This window comes from Huiozyma naganishii, chromosome 8 (assembly GCF_000348985.1).
Source record: "Huiozyma naganishii CBS 8797 chromosome 8, complete genome".
Lineage (NCBI taxonomy): Eukaryota > Fungi > Ascomycota > Saccharomycetes > Saccharomycetales > Saccharomycetaceae > Huiozyma > Huiozyma naganishii.
In genome coordinates, this window is record NC_035929.1 from 578,580 (window position 1) to 594,931 (window position 16,352).

Sequence of the window (16,352 nt, forward strand, 5' to 3'; positions counted from 1 at the left end):
TGGCTTTCAATATTTTATAGTTTGTTATACCTACAACAGAATCAGTCGGTCTTCTTTAGACGCTCCAGTTCGTTGTAAATTGAAAGAACCCACAAATCTCTTTCTTGCCTAGACCTTGCCATGAATACCATGGTCCGTCCGTTTACACCGAGTTTATCCACCCATTTAACGCTTTTTGACTTTGATTTTGAATCTGCATCGTCTCTCATTGAACTGTCAAGCATCTGATCAGTATCGCCGCATTCATAGACTTCATTAGTTTTACCAATCTTCGAAGACTTAATCAGCTCCTTTTTATCACCAAACCATAACGTGAAGCAGCGTGAAGGTTCGTCCTCATTTGACTTCCATCCATCTGGGTATACTCTGGGCAAAGTGTGGTTTCCTGGGTTCAAATAATCGAAAGTGTGATCTCTTTCCAACAAATCAAGGTCTGTTGTACTTCCCGAATACAAATAGCATTTATCAATTGGTATTGTCATGTAGTGACTATAGTCCAAGACGGATTCAGCAAATCCAGTTGTAGATCTGTGGTAACAATGGAACAACATCAAGAACCCTGGAATTAGTAGAACGTAATACTTGGAAAATACAGAATGCTTTTTCGGTTTTTGATAAAGTAAACCTTTTTGCAGTAATGGTTTCAACAACGAGATACTGTTAACATTGAACTGCTCAACATTTGCCTTGCCTCGGTCGCATATCCACTTCGCCGTTCCCTCATTGATGTTCGCTTCCTCCATGTCATTTATGCGCAATTTTTCTAAGTTGAAGCGTTTTACCCCCCACATTTCCTGCACATCATGTTTCTGCCGTTCTTTCCAAAACGAGACCATCCGCTTCAAAGAAGAGACCCACTCCTTGGCAACAATAGGAGAAGGTGCCGCCAATTTCAGAGTCAGCTCATCATCTGTAGTTATCAAAATCACAGATTGTGGGAAATCAGAAAGAACCATCCCCTTCTTTTGCCAAAATGCAAGGTTTGTAGCATGTAAAAAAGTGTTTCTCATTTCATGGTCCCAAAAGTCTTCATCACACCCTTGTTTTATTTCCTTTATCCTGGTCATTTCCAAAATCGCATTGGTTTTTAAAATTTGCGCAATTCGCCTATTGAAACATTTAAATGCGTAATGGTCTCTACTGTTGAAGTCTGCTAATGAAATATCTTTATTCAACCAAGAAATATGGCTCTCCATTGTAATTGGATAGGGATCCTGTTCAAAGTGTACCGCCATATTTTCCATCTCGTCGGTTGCCGCATCTATATCGGAAGGAAGCCCGTATTCATCAACCTCTATATTTAGTGGCAAAGGTGGAACCGCTTCAAGCGAATTCAAATGGAAAAGTAAATTATCGCATGTAAAAAAGTACGAAGGCTTCACAAAGTTTCTACCGAACATCAACTTGTCTGCCCCGAACTTATTGCAGCATTTTAGTAAATAGCCTTCTATTGGGGTTGGTTCCAGCATTGTTTTTCCTGAATCATCTCGTATTTGTCTAGGATAGTGAACCAAAGATCTGAATTCTAGGAGGTGGGTTTTTTCCAAGGTATAAGATCCCTTCAAAAATGCTGATTCCTGCCCTGAACACCATTCGATTCTATCATACCTTCTCATGTCACATCCTAAAACAGTGTTAGTACGCTGCCAACTGTCTATTTGATCTTGGTAGCCACTTCTTTTCAATTCTTGAAAAACCACTACTGTCAGATATCTTAAGAGCGGACACTGGAATATCCTGTAGCCGCGGGTTAAAAACGCCACTTTCAAGCTATCTTCTTCCTTCTTCTCTAACTCAGTCAAAAAGTTCATAACAGGTTCATGAATGGTCGCCCTTACTACCAAACCCACCTCTGGAATTTTTATTGACAAACATTTAGGGATTGCTCTTCTGTTCAATTGTTTTTGAAGAAACACAAACCATTCATAAGACTTCGCCAAAGTCGAACAACGTAAGATATATATTTTTAAAGGCGAAATTTCACTGTGAACCGTAGGAAACTCTTCCTCTGGTATTTCTTGTAATAGATGATCTGGTACCTGAATTGATATCGTCTTATCAAGGGTACTGTAAAATCTCACGAGACAATTTCTATCGAGAAGAAAAGCTAAAGCGGTACCGTGAAACATATCTTCTTTGGAGGCCCCAGCCAAAGATTTTTTGAGCAGTTTCCTTTTCCTATAAAACTGCAACAACACTGACGGGGGAGAGTAGTCGGTTTCCCGAGCTACTACTATATATTCCTTCCACCGTTCTTCTATTCTCGTATCAATACATTCAGTTTCATTGAATTCTGGAATGGGCTCTTTATGTTTGACAGCAACTTTTACCATCACGAGCATCTTGTCCATCTTTAAGATATTTTTGCATTTTGGAGCATTTTCATCCTTTCCTCCAAGCTTGTCGTCTATCCATGGTAATCCTGTTATTGACCTACGCTTGACTGTATTTTTCGTGTTTGAAACCTCAGGTGAATGACTATTGAAGGGCGTTATTTTGGTATTGTTTAATATCAAAATATTCTTGCCCATGCCCTTGTCTTTTTTACAGCTTCTGATCATTTCATGAGCCACAGTATTATCAGGTTCTGGTAACAGACGTGTCAACTTTTGAATGTTCAGCTCAACCGTATTGTTTGTATTACTTGAACTGTTTTGAGAGGCAGTGGGGACGAGACGGACCTCATCATCATTTGTTTTGATTTTCTCAACTTTTTTTCTTGAAGTCGTTTGGATAAGAGTCTCTATCTGAGTGATTACCAGCTCTCTTTCATGCATATTTCTTTCATGGCAGGACAAAGTTTGTACCGGTTCTAACGCAGCTGCTCTATTAGAATCGCATTTAATAGCTTGTAGTTCCGTCATCATGGGATTCTGCTTGCAAGGTAACGTATGTATGCTGTTAGGAGTACTATCCCTCCTTGTATCTGTATTAGATAGTTCATCATTTTTACAAGAATTGTCAAAAATAATTTCTCCTACGCTTGAAGAACTTGTGTCGTCAATTCTTAAAATTGGAACTTCAACAGATGTGTACCTACGGCTTGGTACATGCCTAATATCGGATACAACAGTATCATTATCTTTGCATTTGATAGGACATGTCTCAGCACCCATCGTTGCATCCGGATTCAGAAACGTGTGAGGCCCAGATACAGTTGGATTCGGTGCAGTAAAGGGTCTCACTTTGCCAATCGATCCGTTTGAAGTTGTTGCAATTTTGGTAGTCAAACCGTTACCGCTTTCATCAAGGTTCCCTTTACAAGAAACACTCACTTGCCCCGTGTTTGTCTTAACTCTTTTCGCTCTTCTCTTGTAAATGCTGCGATACGCATTGAGGCTGACCAGTTTTGTTCTCTTCTTTAGTTGCCTAGACGTAAGCTTTGCTACAACTTTCCAGATCGGGTTCTTTTGCTCTTGGGACCACTGTTTAGGTACACCCCCTAGAAGAATCACCTTTGAACTCAGAGATATCTCCAATGGGGAGGCATAGCTCAATCTGAATGCGGTAAATGAGTACCTCGGGATACTGAAAATATCCACATTCTGATCCTCTTTCTCAAGACATCTTTTCACAGCAGGACAGTTTGGGTTGATACTCTCTATATAGCGCTGGTCATCAGCAACAGTCTCCAACAACGTCCTTGTGGTCAACGGCATTTCCAGTAAAACCTATCGGTACTGTAGTACCTCGATAGTGACCCTCTACAACCTTTTCCATCTCCCTCCAGTTGCCGTCTTTTGTGTCGCAGATTTACCTTTTGATCTCCCTTTGGATCTTTGCCGGTGCGGGGAAGGTGAAAAAAAAAAACAGGAAAAAACACAGAATAAGCCGCAGAACAAAACTGCAGATCCGGAATTTGATACTGCCCTGCACCAAAAGTATAAGCTTCCTTAGTAGTAACCATCGTAATCGAATTTGTCCGACACGAGCGGTGCAATCACAGTCCAGTTGTACAGCGCGTAGCAGAGCCACGCACTAAGTATCTTCACCCAGGAGTAAAAATACGTTCTCCCCACGGGGATGAAATCACCGACGTCGTCCTTGCCGACGTTTATGGTCAAAAGGATGGCTATCCACTGGGTTGCTAGGAAGAAGATGAAATGGAACAGCGAATAATTGTATTTGGTGCCAGTCACCTCGTCGTCTTCGTCATCCTCGCCTTCCCCTCCAGTAACTCTACTCGTAGAAGGTCTGTTTAGCCACACGTTATCGTAAAGTGCGCTTTCCGGAAGGGACCCCTCGTCTACAGCCTGTTTTATGGCCTCGTATCGAAGCTGGTTTCTGCTCTGTCCACTCAACCCTGCATAGTCCAGGGATTCATCCACTGCAGAATTGTTACCCAAGTATATTTCACCGTTGGGATTTGATCCTTGCAGAGCAGTATTGGCTGCCGCTCTTGTGGTCGTGTAGGCAATCGCTATGAAAGTGAAAAGAGAGCCAATAACAACACTGGCTTTCCTCGTACCACTGGATCTTATCAGTGGGTTGCACATCTTATCATCCGGCTCTGACGTCATTGCGCTTAGGGTCAAATAAGTGCAGTACATGGAGACCATGCTGCTTTGCGCTAAACCTGACCGAGGATTAGCCTCCTGGACGGTTGGATGAATCGATACAATCAAAGTAAGTATGGTCAATACCAAGTTGACGGTCACCGCTACTTGGTTCATATGACAGTCACCTCTGGAAAATAAAATGTACATTGTAACGGTCATTATCGCGGACAGAGTGTACATACCGGCAGTACCAATCACCAAAAATCTCTTCCACAAATCAGAATTCTCGTCCTCTACCTCCACATGGTATATGCAAGTTTCAGCCCATTCATGAGCAAAATCGACTATCAGAATTAAGCCGATAAGGATAAAGACTACACCGCTGGGCATAGAGACCCATTTCGAGAAAAAGACAAAGAATTCATTCGGGATCGTGAAGGATACAATAACAAGTACCAGGTACACTATGAACTTCGCCGACCACCATGAGTTCTGTAGTGCTGCCCTTACCTCCTTCGTCGACTTAACTCCGAGCAAAGAAAAACCTAACAGTGCGTGCAATATGCCTAGGGCAAAGTTAAACCTGTGGACTGTGAAGAACCCGCATTCACCCATAGATGTACATGTTTTGCCCGGCCAGAGAATACTTTTATTAGTAGACATGGAGATCCAGGATATCAGAGAGTTGATAAGCAGCCAAAATGCATACAACAATCTAGTTCCGAGGGATGAAGATCCCAATGTGTTAAACGTCTTCGAAATCATATTAGAACAACACCCGCCCACACAGGAAGCAACAAACGTGCTTCCCATTGTTATAGGAAGCGATACTATGGCACCCATATTTGATTGTTCTAGTTTTGGGTCTTTTTAGTCAAGCTATGTATGAACTATCTTTCTGTTTGCAGTAAAGTTTTTTTTTGGAGTCTTTATAAGCTAATTTAGTAGATGGCTTTCCCTAGATGTAGCGCATATGGTAACATTACAGGGGTCCAAGAAAGTTCTTCGCAATGAACAAAGATGTCCTAGTCCTTGTATTTTATGGGGGGTCACTGGAAATTGGATTTAATGACTCAACGGTCCCTGAAATACACATTTCCCTTCAAGATACTGTCGATATACATGGCGTATTGAGACAGCATCTGAAACCAATATTCCGCGAAACCCAACCGCGAAGTGCTTTCGTTGCAGAGAGCGTCCTGCTTTCAGATATTCAAAGACGCCAGGTTTTCTTGGCTCTACAAGATGGTGTACCGTTCGAGAAAGTGACGCTCATTCCACTATCCATGATAGTGTACCGTTCCATGAAACAAGACGCAACATTGATTATCGGGGTCGAACAAGATTGTACCGCTGTTGTTCCTGTGGCGTATTCTTACATTTTAGACAATTGCATAGGATTGACGACAAGGTGGAAAGCAAATAGCGAACTTCGCCTTCTTCACGAACTCTTCGAAAGTATAGACGATAATGATATTATTGTTGAGAATAACGAACTACCCTTGCCCCAACTGATAGAACATGTCATAAATTCAGCACCAGTAGACATGCGGAAACAACTAAGGACCAACATTGTGGTTGTCGGAGACACTGACGGCGTCATAACATCTGAGTTGCACAAGCAGGGCAACTACAACCATGTGGTGGATTGCCATGATAGCTGGCTGAAAGTATGCGATTACGTGACAAATTTTGATGAAAAGAGAAGTCCTAACAAGTTTGAACGAGTCCCCCTTAACAAGTATTGTGAGAAGAATGACTGGTATAGATCAAAATTTTCAGTATGAAACTTGTATTCTCATCGACACATGTCTTTAAAATTCTCCCAAAATGAACCCTTGTCATACATATTGATGATCTCCGATGCATTCTTCACGATATGATAATTTGTCAGCGTATACGCCGTATGATCATAGGCGTTTGTACTGTAAAACTTACCATCCTCATCACTTTCGAGAAACCATTTTTTGGTGCTGCCATTGCATGAAACGTTCACACATTTACCGTCCCTCATATATTCATGAATCAGAAACCATTTATCCTGTTCGTTCGTAGTCATCCCCTCTTTGACAAGCATCATTTGCCAGTATGTGAACAGGTCAACCAACAATGCGAACGTTCCCGTCAGCATAAGAAGCGTCAAAGTGGATCTTGTGGATGTTAGTTTGTTATCGGCTACCACCACGAAAAAGAAGAGTCTTGCAAATGCATACGTTAGAATCAAGCAGTGGCAGGCAAGAAACACGTAAAAGTAAAAGAAATTGCCTCTTCCGATACAGGTATTGAACCAAATACAGTGATGATCTGCCAACTGTATACACCTTCGACATATACTGCAATGCTTTGATCTGGCCCATTTGACCGTGTGGCACGATCGACAGGTGGTGTTCGGATAGTACAATATACCATCGTATGGCCACTGCCCTTCACTAGGGGCAACCCCCTGGTCTCGGCCGCCGCATCCCTCGGGTCTCGTAAACATTGTCAACAAACCAGACACTGGTATCGCGGCCAGTAGCAACGGTTGAAAGAAGTACAATTCGATAAAGTACAATCTGCCCCAGATCACGGGGAGCAGCTCAGATCTATATAGATTGAGCATGTAGCAGTACAGACTGAAGTAGAATACGGGCACGATATAGTACTTCACCCTATATCGCGTGGGATCCGCTAGGAACGGTCTGTACACTTTCTCGTAGTACCAAGACAGCGGCCATTGCAGCCGTGCCAGCGGGGAAAGCAGCAACAGGAATACCTGCAACACAGCCAGTATCAGCAACAGCTGAGTCCACATAACCGCTTACAACGTGGACTGACTCACTGTCCCGGAGGGCTCATCGTTGGCATTTTCGTCAAACTCTAAAAGTCGATAAACTTCAACAAAAATCTGCATGTGTTAATCCGTTGTTGAATTAGCGCAGTATGACACAAGCGTGGGTATAAAACACGTACATTCGCACACGTGCAGATCTTTCTCTCTCTATATATACATATCTAAAGTAACAACTATCTTGCTGACTGATACTGTGTTCTTGATTCTCATGACCAGTGAGGGCAGTTAGCCAGTATGAGGGGAATAGTCAAATTACAGCGGAGATGTTTTAGCGCACATGGGAACGTGGTGCTTCAAAGCACAAATGTTCAGGCCAAGATTCTAAAGAGGGCCTGGAATAATACCGAGCAGCTCAGAGTCTCGTCCTTTAAATTGTGGCTTTCCCATCTGAGAGGTGTGACCTATACGAGGGATCGCCTGAGAGTGTACCAGAAGAAGCTTATGGAGGGAGTAAACTTGCCGCAAAGTGTGCGCTGCGTTAATGCTACTACATCACGGGGGATCAACCAGTGGCATTTTCATAATCCATCGCTGGTTGGATCAGAGGCTGCAGTGAAACCGCCTGTTCTGCTGATTCATGGGTATGCGTCGTCGTCGATGTCCTACTTCAGGAACTTCCGTGGACTGTCCAGCCAGTGCAAAGACGTGTACGCTATCGATCTCCCTGCCAACGGTTTATCAAGAGAGATTAGCCTAAGCGAGGATGCTGACTTAAAGGACCTTGTCAAATACTCTTTGCAAGTGAAAGGTTTGGATTCCCCAGGTCAGGTGAAAGTGACAAAACCATATAATAACAAACTGTGCGCGACGCAACTTAGAATCCTGGAAGACTACTACGTTGATGAAATTGAGAGATGGAGAGTTGAGAACCAGATTGATCAGTTGCACCTTGTTGGCCACTCGTTCGGGGGGTACATCTCTTACAAATACGCGTTAAAGTATCCACAAAACGTGATGAAGTTAGCACTTATATCGCCATTGGGGGTGGAAAGGAATTTATATTCCGTTAACAACCATTTGCCCCAAGACTCTATAGTACAGGGAACTTTTGAGGACCCTTCGTCACCATCATATCTGCGAAAGTTGGAAGTACCACGGTACATTTTCGAAAACCAATTAAAGATACTTCGATGGGGTGGCCCCATGGGTGCACGGCTGTGCTGGAACTACATTACATCTGCGTATGCCAAAGTTCCATCTCGTGAATTTAAAGAATATCTGTTTGAGTTGTTCTACGGAGACGGAGGTATCACCAAAACAGCGCTGACAACGTTTATCCTTTTATTTACGAGGAATTTACTAGCAAGAGACCCCATCATGGATTCAATTGCTGAATTGAAAGTGAAGGATGTGATGTTTCAGTACGGGCAATACGATTGGATGAATAAAAACGCTGGTGCGCGTGCAGCAGAGCTGCTGAGGAAACAACCGTATAACAACTCTGCACTGTACTTGGAGATTCCCGAATCGGGTCACAATTTATTTTTAGACAGCCCACAGTCCTTCAATTTTTCACTTATCTCTTTCCTCGCTGATTAAACAACGCTTTGTGTATTCGACACTATCAGATATAAATTGGATTTATAAATAAGGATAATACAGATTTTTCATTGATGAAAATGTGAAGTCCAGATATTCATTCCAGTTATCATTAGTGGTAGTTTCTTAAGCGTATCCATATTCCGTTCAGCTCTCCCGTTTTGATAGCTGTGCGGCTCTATTACTCCATGTGGGGCTATAGGACGTCATGTTTGGATTTTGGTCCTAAACATATTTGTAGTCGTGACTCTTCTTTGGTTTCCAACAGTTTTGACCCATATAATTACCTCTCATATATTTGGTATCTCCCTTTCAAGAGAATATAGATCAGTTGAAACAATTATCCAGCCAAGCTGGAACGATGATCTTCACATTCTAAGAAGAAAGACTATATGTATAGAGCGATTAATTCAATTAAGTAAACTCAACTAATAACAAGAGTGCAGTGTCCTTACGACTGTTCAATCCCACTCCCAATTCGCTCTTCAATCGCAATCGACTGCCCATCAACAGTGTGCCACGTCCCATTTTGTGACACAAATGATTTATATACCACAACTTGACACATAACCCAAAGGTCAAATAAAGGTCGACCAAAACCCCAACTAGCTACAGCAATGGGACTTGAACAAGCAGTAAGCCTGGAGGGCATTATGACCGCGTTGTCAGCAGTGCATCCGCTCTCTAAGATCCACCGTCGCCCAATTGCTGCGTCCACGTGACCTGTTACAGCAATGCAGCATGTGATAATCTGGGCCTTTTTGAATGCGGTTCCAGAGAGCGATGCTTTTCAAGCAGACCACCCACGATGTAGCGGTTGGTCGATTCTAAGGTTGACAGAAGACTAGTAGAGCACACCCAAGTGGAATTGACTTCGTAACAACGATGAGCAACCACCATAAGGACTTTGAGCTGTTCGACCTGCTCAACCTCGACGCCGATATGGATTTCGAGACGGCGTACGAGATGTTGGGCAATTTTGAAGGTAGTCCCATCCAGGTTACACACACAGTGAATACGGCTGCAACGAGCAGTGGGAATAGTGTAATACACGGTAAGAATATTTACAATGCATTGCCCTCTTTCCCAGAATTTCAAGAGTGCACCCCGCCTGCTTTACTCTCGCCAAGAGATCAGGGCAATGCAATCAAGTCTCCGCCAATGCATCATGCGGCAATGGATACTGACCAATTTCTACACACCAATTTACAGCTGTATGGGGGGTCCGCACCCCAGCCGCTGTGTTTACAACCGCATAAATCAATGTCGCCGCCGCAAATGGGGAACCCAAGCGACGAGCTTCTGAGTGCGTTTGAAGCAAATGCGATAGATCATTTTTTGGATGCGCTGATAGCGACGGATCCCAAACCGGAGAATCACGGTACGAACGATACGAGCAGTAACTATGCTTCAACGCCTGCATACACTACAGTCGAGCCCGAGCAGTCAGCCACGATACGACCAATGGCGTCTGTTGACATTGATACAGAATATAGGGTACAACCACTCATATTACCGGACATTAAGTTGGAGACGATGTTGATCCCACCAAATATCAGAGACGACCCGAAACTGGTCAAGAAATGGAAACACGTTGAGACTGAGAAGATGAGGCGGAATCAAACGAAGAAGAAATTTGACGAGTTAACAGGAATGACCCGACGCCGGAACAATGCCCCGCAGAAACGTGTTTCCAAATTCAAGCTATTAAGTAACATAGTAACGGATATCAAGGGAATCGTACAGGCTAACAGGAAGCTGGAGAAGATGCTGGCTGACGACGTATGACAATTTAATGTGGACATTATGATAGATTTTGCATTTCCCAAAGTAGTGTGGGACAGTTTATTACGCTTCGTTTGGAGGGGGGGACAGGGTTGGGACAATATTGCGGTAGCCAGGCGCTCCCAATACACATATCCCCGGGGCTTTGGCCCTTGCTAGCTGTTTAACAACTAGATAAGTAGTGTGGAGCGTAATTAGTATTAAAAGAAGCTACTCGAATATATAAATATTATGCAAACAAAGTGGGGAATATTGTAGAGTGACTGGAATCTGAGGTCGGTTGCACAGTACGAATTAGCAGAAGCTGTAACCTCTCGTCACAGCTTCAGTTCTTCGAGAAATTTAGATGCAACCTCTTTGTAGACCCATGTATTGCCACTGATTTTTTTGAAGTAGACGCCAGCGAGTCCTACAATCTTAACTTTGACGATATGTATCTCGAATTTGACGGACAGCTTGTCGAAGGTGTTTGCTGTGTTCCTTACCGTGTTGTTGGACACCATAGTCTGTGCTCCCATTGCACTCGTGTTGGGGGATAAACTTTCGTCACTTGCCTTGACGTACCGCCCGCGGCCGTCGTTCTCCCCCTCCTCCGTGTCCGAGTTCAATTCGTCAGACTCCGAGCTTGTCGACGAACACACAGATTTCGTAGCAGCACTCTGCCTGCTGCGGTTTGGGGTGAGCGCGTTGTTCTCGAGGTTCCCGAAATCTTTGTATATGGGTGGAGCCTCGTAGAGACAGACAAATCCACCCTTAACCTCATGGAACGTGATCCCCATCCTTTGTAGCAGAACGATGACTTTGTATCTGACGATGGGCAGCGGTTTCGACGACGTCGTCTGCACGGAAAAGAACCCCTTCAGGAACAGCACTTTCGGGTAGTCGATAGAGGGCATGGTGCCCATCGGTGCACTTTTCGCGAGCTGGATGATCTGCGCGTCCGTCAACTGGTCGTCCAGCGGTTCCTCTTGTCCAGCTGTCGTTGCTGTTTCCGGGGACTCGAAGAACCCGTTACTATCGCACAGGTTCTCCGCAGACGGGGTTTCGTCGGATCGTATAAAATTCCACGATGGCCGTCTTTGTCCACCAACGGAAGTTGTCCTTGTCTTCCGGTGTACAGGATTTTTGACCCGTGCAGCGGTGTCATCCTCGTTGCATTCAGGCTTGTTGAGGACCGACTTCCTTCTCATTGGTGGTTCGGGCAACTCTGTGAACTTGATCGATTGTGCCGTTTCTGTTTTGACTCGCCTGTGGTCCTGGTAATCCTTTTTCTGTTGGTCCTGGGGAAGTTGACGCGGCGGACTCTTCAGGGAAAATCTTCTGAAGAGGTTCCCAATCTTCATGCGTTCATGGATCTCCTTGAGGGGTGAGGTTTCCGTCCTTGTGTTTGGTGCCGCATCCGACGGGTTGTAATGATTTTTCCTCGTTGGAGATAAATGCGCTGCCATCCCTGCTTTAGCGACCTTTGGAGGAAGCAGCCCCCTCGTGTGTTCTGTATCTGTTGTGACGTTGCTTGTTTCCCGATTCAATTCTAGCGATGCCCGCGCCGGTTCCGCGATAGCTGGTACAGACCTGGTGGCCAATTTGTCTTCATTGAACTGCAACGTCGGGGTATGGTGTCCGAACCTCTTCCGCTCCAAGAATTCGCGTGTCAGCCAGTACGTGGACACGAGAGGGTGGAATGCTGCTAGCGGGTCGTCAAAAGCCGGGTCAAGGGAACCGTCTTTGTATGATGCGTCCAAAGTGTCATGCTGCGTGGACAAGTGTATGTATTCCGGGGACGTTATCAGTTTGGCGAGCTGCTTCCTTGCCTCGTCCACGTCTGCGACAAACTCCAAGTTGAACATCTCGTTGAACACGGTGTTATCGAGCTCTTCTGGGACCAAGCAGCGCCTCCAAGGTTGGAACGATTTGGCTGGTATGTTACCGTACCCTCTTACCATCCAGTGGTGCGTGACTATCTCTTTGAGTGTTGCCCTGCGTTTTGGGTTGACTGTGAGCATCTTTGTCAGTAAGGAGATGCACTCGATGGAGAGCGTTGCAGGATAGCTGACTTTCCCCCTCTTGATCTTCTCGTGAAGTGCGTTTGAATTCTCGTCATCGAAGGGCACTTTCCCGACCACGAGCACGTACAGTATGACTCCAAAGGACCAGATGTCGATCTCGGGTCCTATGTACGGTTTCGCGCGCAGGAGTTCAGGCGCCGCAAAGTACAGCGATCCGCAGTACGTGGTTAGTTTGGCCCTTGGGTCGAACAGATTTGAAAGTCCAAAATCTATGATCTTAATCTCCCCGGCGGCGGTAAGCATGATGTTTTCTATCTTGAGGTCTCTATGGACGACGTTGTTCGCGTGGAGGTACGCAAGCCCGCTCGCGATGGCTCTTGCAAAGGAGCGTGCCAGGGGTTCCCTCAGGGACCCATGCTGGATGATGTAGTCGAGCAATTGGCCCCCCGAGACGTATTCAAACATCATGTAGAAGTGGTTTGACATCGTGCACATCTGGTACAGTTGGCAGATATTTTGGTGCGAGAGCACTTGCCCGAGGGATGCCTCCCTGACGGTCCGCGTGTCCCTAGCAATCTCCTTCGCGAGCAACCGTTCTCGCTCCTTAATATCCGCTTTGCTCTGCGGTGCTGGTGCGGATTGCTGCCTGTACAAGAACGTCTTTGTCGCCCTGTTCACGATCTTCACTGCACAAACCGTGTCGTCGTACCTGTGTCTTGCCAGCTTGACTTTCCCCATGGACCCTGCCCCGACAGTGGTTTGGAAGTCCCAATCACCAAGCGACATCCTATAGAACTGGCGTGTAGCGTCATCACCCTCTCCCTCGCCGTCTACCTCGTTACGGTGCTTACTCTTACTCCTACTCCTGCTCCTGCTTTTGCTCTTGCCGCCCCTACCACTACTCCGGCCCCTGCGGTTCCTACCCCCGCCCTTCCTCCTACTTTTCCCAGTGTCACACTCGTAGCAGTAACTGTCCATCACCGTGTACGCCTCTGCATCGGCATTCTCGCTTGCACTGCCACCCCTACCCCTACTATCACTGTCGTTACCGTTTGTCCTCGTATCCACGGACTTGCTGCGCTCCCCCGCGGCACGGGACTCGACCTGCAACACATCCGCCATCACCGCAGCAATCAGCAATTACCTGAACTCACCGCACAGCGTCCCAACAGCGTACCGTAGGACACTTGACAGGTCGTGACAGCTTTTACATCTTTTACTTTAAACGCAATCTGTTTATATACGACACGGAGGGGTAGTGGCTGTGGCAGGGGGAGTCCTCTGCGGGGACCGCTGCAGTGTCTGCAAGGGTCCCTGCGTTGCCAGACGCAAGTGTAGATGGTGTCTCGGCTTCGGTGATGCCCTCGGGGATGCTCTCTGCAATCACTGTACCTGCAGTGACGGGTCTTTCAGGTGCAGCAGACGCAGCCGCACTTTCTGTCCACTTTTGCATCCTCAGTTGTAGCAGTGGACGCAGCTGCGGGTGCCCCGCCCTTTCGAGCGCCTGCAGCACGTCGTCCACTGAACATGTCCGACGATCCTGCTCCGCGGCGGCCTCCCGGGCAAACATGAGCAAATGGTTCACAAACACTGTGGCGGACCGCTGCAACGCGAGTCCTGCGTCCCGCGCAACAACGAGTCTCGGACCACCTTCGGGCTCACACTGTTTGGCCAGTTGCAACACAGTGCTCCGCGGGAACAGCAGGTCCTCCACTTTCACGTTCTCCTGCTCCTTGATGTACGACGTCGTCGGGTAGTTTCCCTGTGAGTCCTTCCTCCATCCCTTCGGCGGCATTCTACAGTGCAGTGACTAGCAGCAGCAGCAGCAGCAGAAGAAGAAGCAATTGAACCTACGTCTACCCAAGACCCTCTCGACTGGCAACGTCCTTCGTCTCAAACTGAAAAATTTTCCAAGTTTGCGATGAGCTGCTGATGACTACTACGATGTACCACGACTGCAATTGTATCTGCCTGTTTGGTCCATGCAACGCGGCAGTGCGATGTGGAAGAGTGTCCTGCAGAAACTGATTGGGAGAGGTGTGCCCGAGGCTGCGGCTTCTGGGTCCGCAACCCCCGAGTACCTCAACGTGGAGGACTTCAACGTCGTCGAGGAGGGGAAGGCGCAAATCCTGTTCCCCAAGCGCGAGACCGTGTTCTACAATCCGGTGCAGCAGTTCAACAGAGACCTCAGCGTCACATGCATCAAGGCCTGGGATAACCTGTACGGGTTCCCGCAACACAGGCAGGGTCCCTCCAGGAAGAGACGCAAAACCGCCGATGGGTCTACGCGGGCCACTGGGGAGAGATACATGCGGATCCTCGAGGCTCTTTCCGCTACGGGGCTCAGGGCGATCCGGTACGCAAACGAGCTCCCACATATACAGAAGGTGGTCGCTAACGACTTGCTCCCCGCCGCGGTAGAGTCCATTGCACGTAACGCACGGTACAACGGCACACAGCAATTGGTCCAAGCGAACGAGGATGATGCGAACGTGCTCATGCACAGGGAGACCGCCCAGGGACGTAAGTTCCACGTCGTCGATTTGGACCCCTACGGAACCGTCACCCCCTTCGTCGACGCAGCGGTGCAATCCGTGGAGGATGGAGGGCTCATGCTCGTCACTTGCACGGATCTGTCCGTGCTTGCGGGCAATGGATACCCTGAGAAGTGCTTTGCGCTGTACGGCGGTGTGAACATGGTCTCACACGAGGCAACGCACGAGTCCGCGCTGAGACTCGTCGTACAGTTGCTCGCGGCGACTGCTGCCAAGTACAAGAAGAACGTCGAGCCACTGCTGTGTCTGAGCATCGACTTCTACGTGCGCGTGTTCGTCAGAGTCACAACAAGCCCGCTAGCAGTCAAGAACCTCCAATCGAACACCATGGTCACTTACCATTGCTCGCAGTGTGGATCTGTCCACAACCAATTTTTGGGGAGAATCTCGGAGCGTGAGGGCAAGAAGGGCAAAACCATAGTCAAGTACAGTGTTGCCCAGGGACCACCCGTGGACCGCAGGTGCCAGTTCTGCGGCGGAGCGTTCCACCTCGCGGGACCCATGTACGGTGGCCCACTGCACAACCGCGAGTTCATCGAGGAAGTACTGCGCATCAACTCCGAAGAACATACGGACAGCACGTACAAGACACGGAAGCGGATCGAGGGGATGGCCACGCTCGCACTAAACGAATTGCCTCAGGCGCCATTCTACTTCAGCCCGAACATGGTCTCCTCCGTGCTCAAGTTGCAAGTACCGCCGTTGAAGACGGTCGCCGCGGGGCTAGGGTCCCTCGGGTACAATTGCTCTCTGACGCATGCACAGCCGTCCTCTTTGAAAACGGACGCACCTTGGGAGGCCATCTGGTACACGCTGAGCAAGTGTGCCCCCGAGGGGAGAGACTTTACGAAACTGAACGAGAGAACGCCCGGGTACAAGATCCTGTCGCGGATCGACCAGTGGATGGCCGCACGCCCAGAGGACTCATTCGACCCAGAACAGCTCTCCTTCGAACCGAACGAACAGAGCGGCAAGATCGAGAGTCTCCGCAAACTCAAGATAGTCAGGTACCAGGAGAACCCGACTAAGAACTGGGGACCCAAGGCGCGCCCGCAATCGTCATAGCGGCCCAAACAAGCATTATGTTGTTCTTAATACGTAGCTTATACCACGGATATATATATCTAAAGCTTAT

At 47.1% G+C, this 16,352-nt stretch overlaps 9 protein-coding genes across 9 annotated transcripts; 4 read left to right on the forward strand and 5 right to left on the reverse strand.

Moving 5' to 3' along the window:
* Positions 1–41: 41 nt before the first annotated feature.
* SPO71 (Spo71p) lies at positions 42–3,659 on the reverse strand (the record flags this gene model as incomplete). The annotated part of the gene is made up of 1 exon (XM_022609587.1): positions 42–3,659. The coding sequence occupies one exon, from the start codon at positions 3,657–3,659 to the stop codon at positions 42–44; it is 3,618 nt and encodes a 1,205-aa protein (XP_022465968.1).
* A 234-nt stretch (positions 3,660–3,893) lies between these two features.
* Positions 3,894–5,342, reverse strand: TMS1 (Tms1p; the record flags this gene model as incomplete). The annotated part of the gene is made up of 1 exon (XM_022609588.1): positions 3,894–5,342. The coding sequence occupies one exon, from the start codon at positions 5,340–5,342 to the stop codon at positions 3,894–3,896; it is 1,449 nt and encodes a 482-aa protein (XP_022465969.1).
* Positions 5,343–5,509: 167 nt separating this feature from the next.
* Positions 5,510–6,286, forward strand: ARP10 (Arp10p; the record flags this gene model as incomplete). Its single annotated transcript, XM_022609589.1, has 1 exon — positions 5,510–6,286. One exon carries the CDS (start codon positions 5,510–5,512, stop codon positions 6,284–6,286), a length of 777 nt encoding a protein of 258 aa, XP_022465970.1.
* Positions 6,287–6,297: 11 nt separating this feature from the next.
* Positions 6,298–7,293, reverse strand: SWF1 (palmitoyltransferase SWF1; the record flags this gene model as incomplete). Its single annotated transcript, XM_022609590.1, has 1 exon — positions 6,298–7,293. The coding sequence occupies one exon, from the start codon at positions 7,291–7,293 to the stop codon at positions 6,298–6,300; it is 996 nt and encodes a 331-aa protein (XP_022465971.1).
* A 273-nt stretch (positions 7,294–7,566) lies between these two features.
* Positions 7,567–8,871, forward strand: KNAG0H03120 (uncharacterized protein; the record flags this gene model as incomplete). The annotated part of the gene is made up of 1 exon (XM_022609591.1): positions 7,567–8,871. The coding sequence occupies one exon, from the start codon at positions 7,567–7,569 to the stop codon at positions 8,869–8,871; it is 1,305 nt and encodes a 434-aa protein (XP_022465972.1).
* Positions 8,872–9,813: 942 nt separating this feature from the next.
* INO2 (Ino2p) lies at positions 9,814–10,659 on the forward strand (the record flags this gene model as incomplete). The annotated part of the gene is made up of 1 exon (XM_022609592.1): positions 9,814–10,659. One exon carries the CDS (start codon positions 9,814–9,816, stop codon positions 10,657–10,659), a length of 846 nt encoding a protein of 281 aa, XP_022465973.1.
* Positions 10,660–10,973: 314 nt separating this feature from the next.
* On the reverse strand, positions 10,974–13,784 carry KIN1 (serine/threonine protein kinase KIN1; the record flags this gene model as incomplete). The annotated part of the gene is made up of 1 exon (XM_022609593.1): positions 10,974–13,784. The coding sequence occupies one exon, from the start codon at positions 13,782–13,784 to the stop codon at positions 10,974–10,976; it is 2,811 nt and encodes a 936-aa protein (XP_022465974.1).
* Positions 13,785–13,878: 94 nt separating this feature from the next.
* Positions 13,879–14,457, reverse strand: DPB4 (DNA polymerase epsilon noncatalytic subunit; the record flags this gene model as incomplete). Its single annotated transcript, XM_022609594.1, has 1 exon — positions 13,879–14,457. One exon carries the CDS (start codon positions 14,455–14,457, stop codon positions 13,879–13,881), a length of 579 nt encoding a protein of 192 aa, XP_022465975.1.
* A 205-nt stretch (positions 14,458–14,662) lies between these two features.
* Positions 14,663–16,282, forward strand: TRM1 (tRNA (guanine26-N2)-dimethyltransferase; the record flags this gene model as incomplete). The annotated part of the gene is made up of 1 exon (XM_022609595.1): positions 14,663–16,282. The coding sequence occupies one exon, from the start codon at positions 14,663–14,665 to the stop codon at positions 16,280–16,282; it is 1,620 nt and encodes a 539-aa protein (XP_022465976.1).
* Between the last annotated feature and the right edge of the window lie 70 nt (positions 16,283–16,352).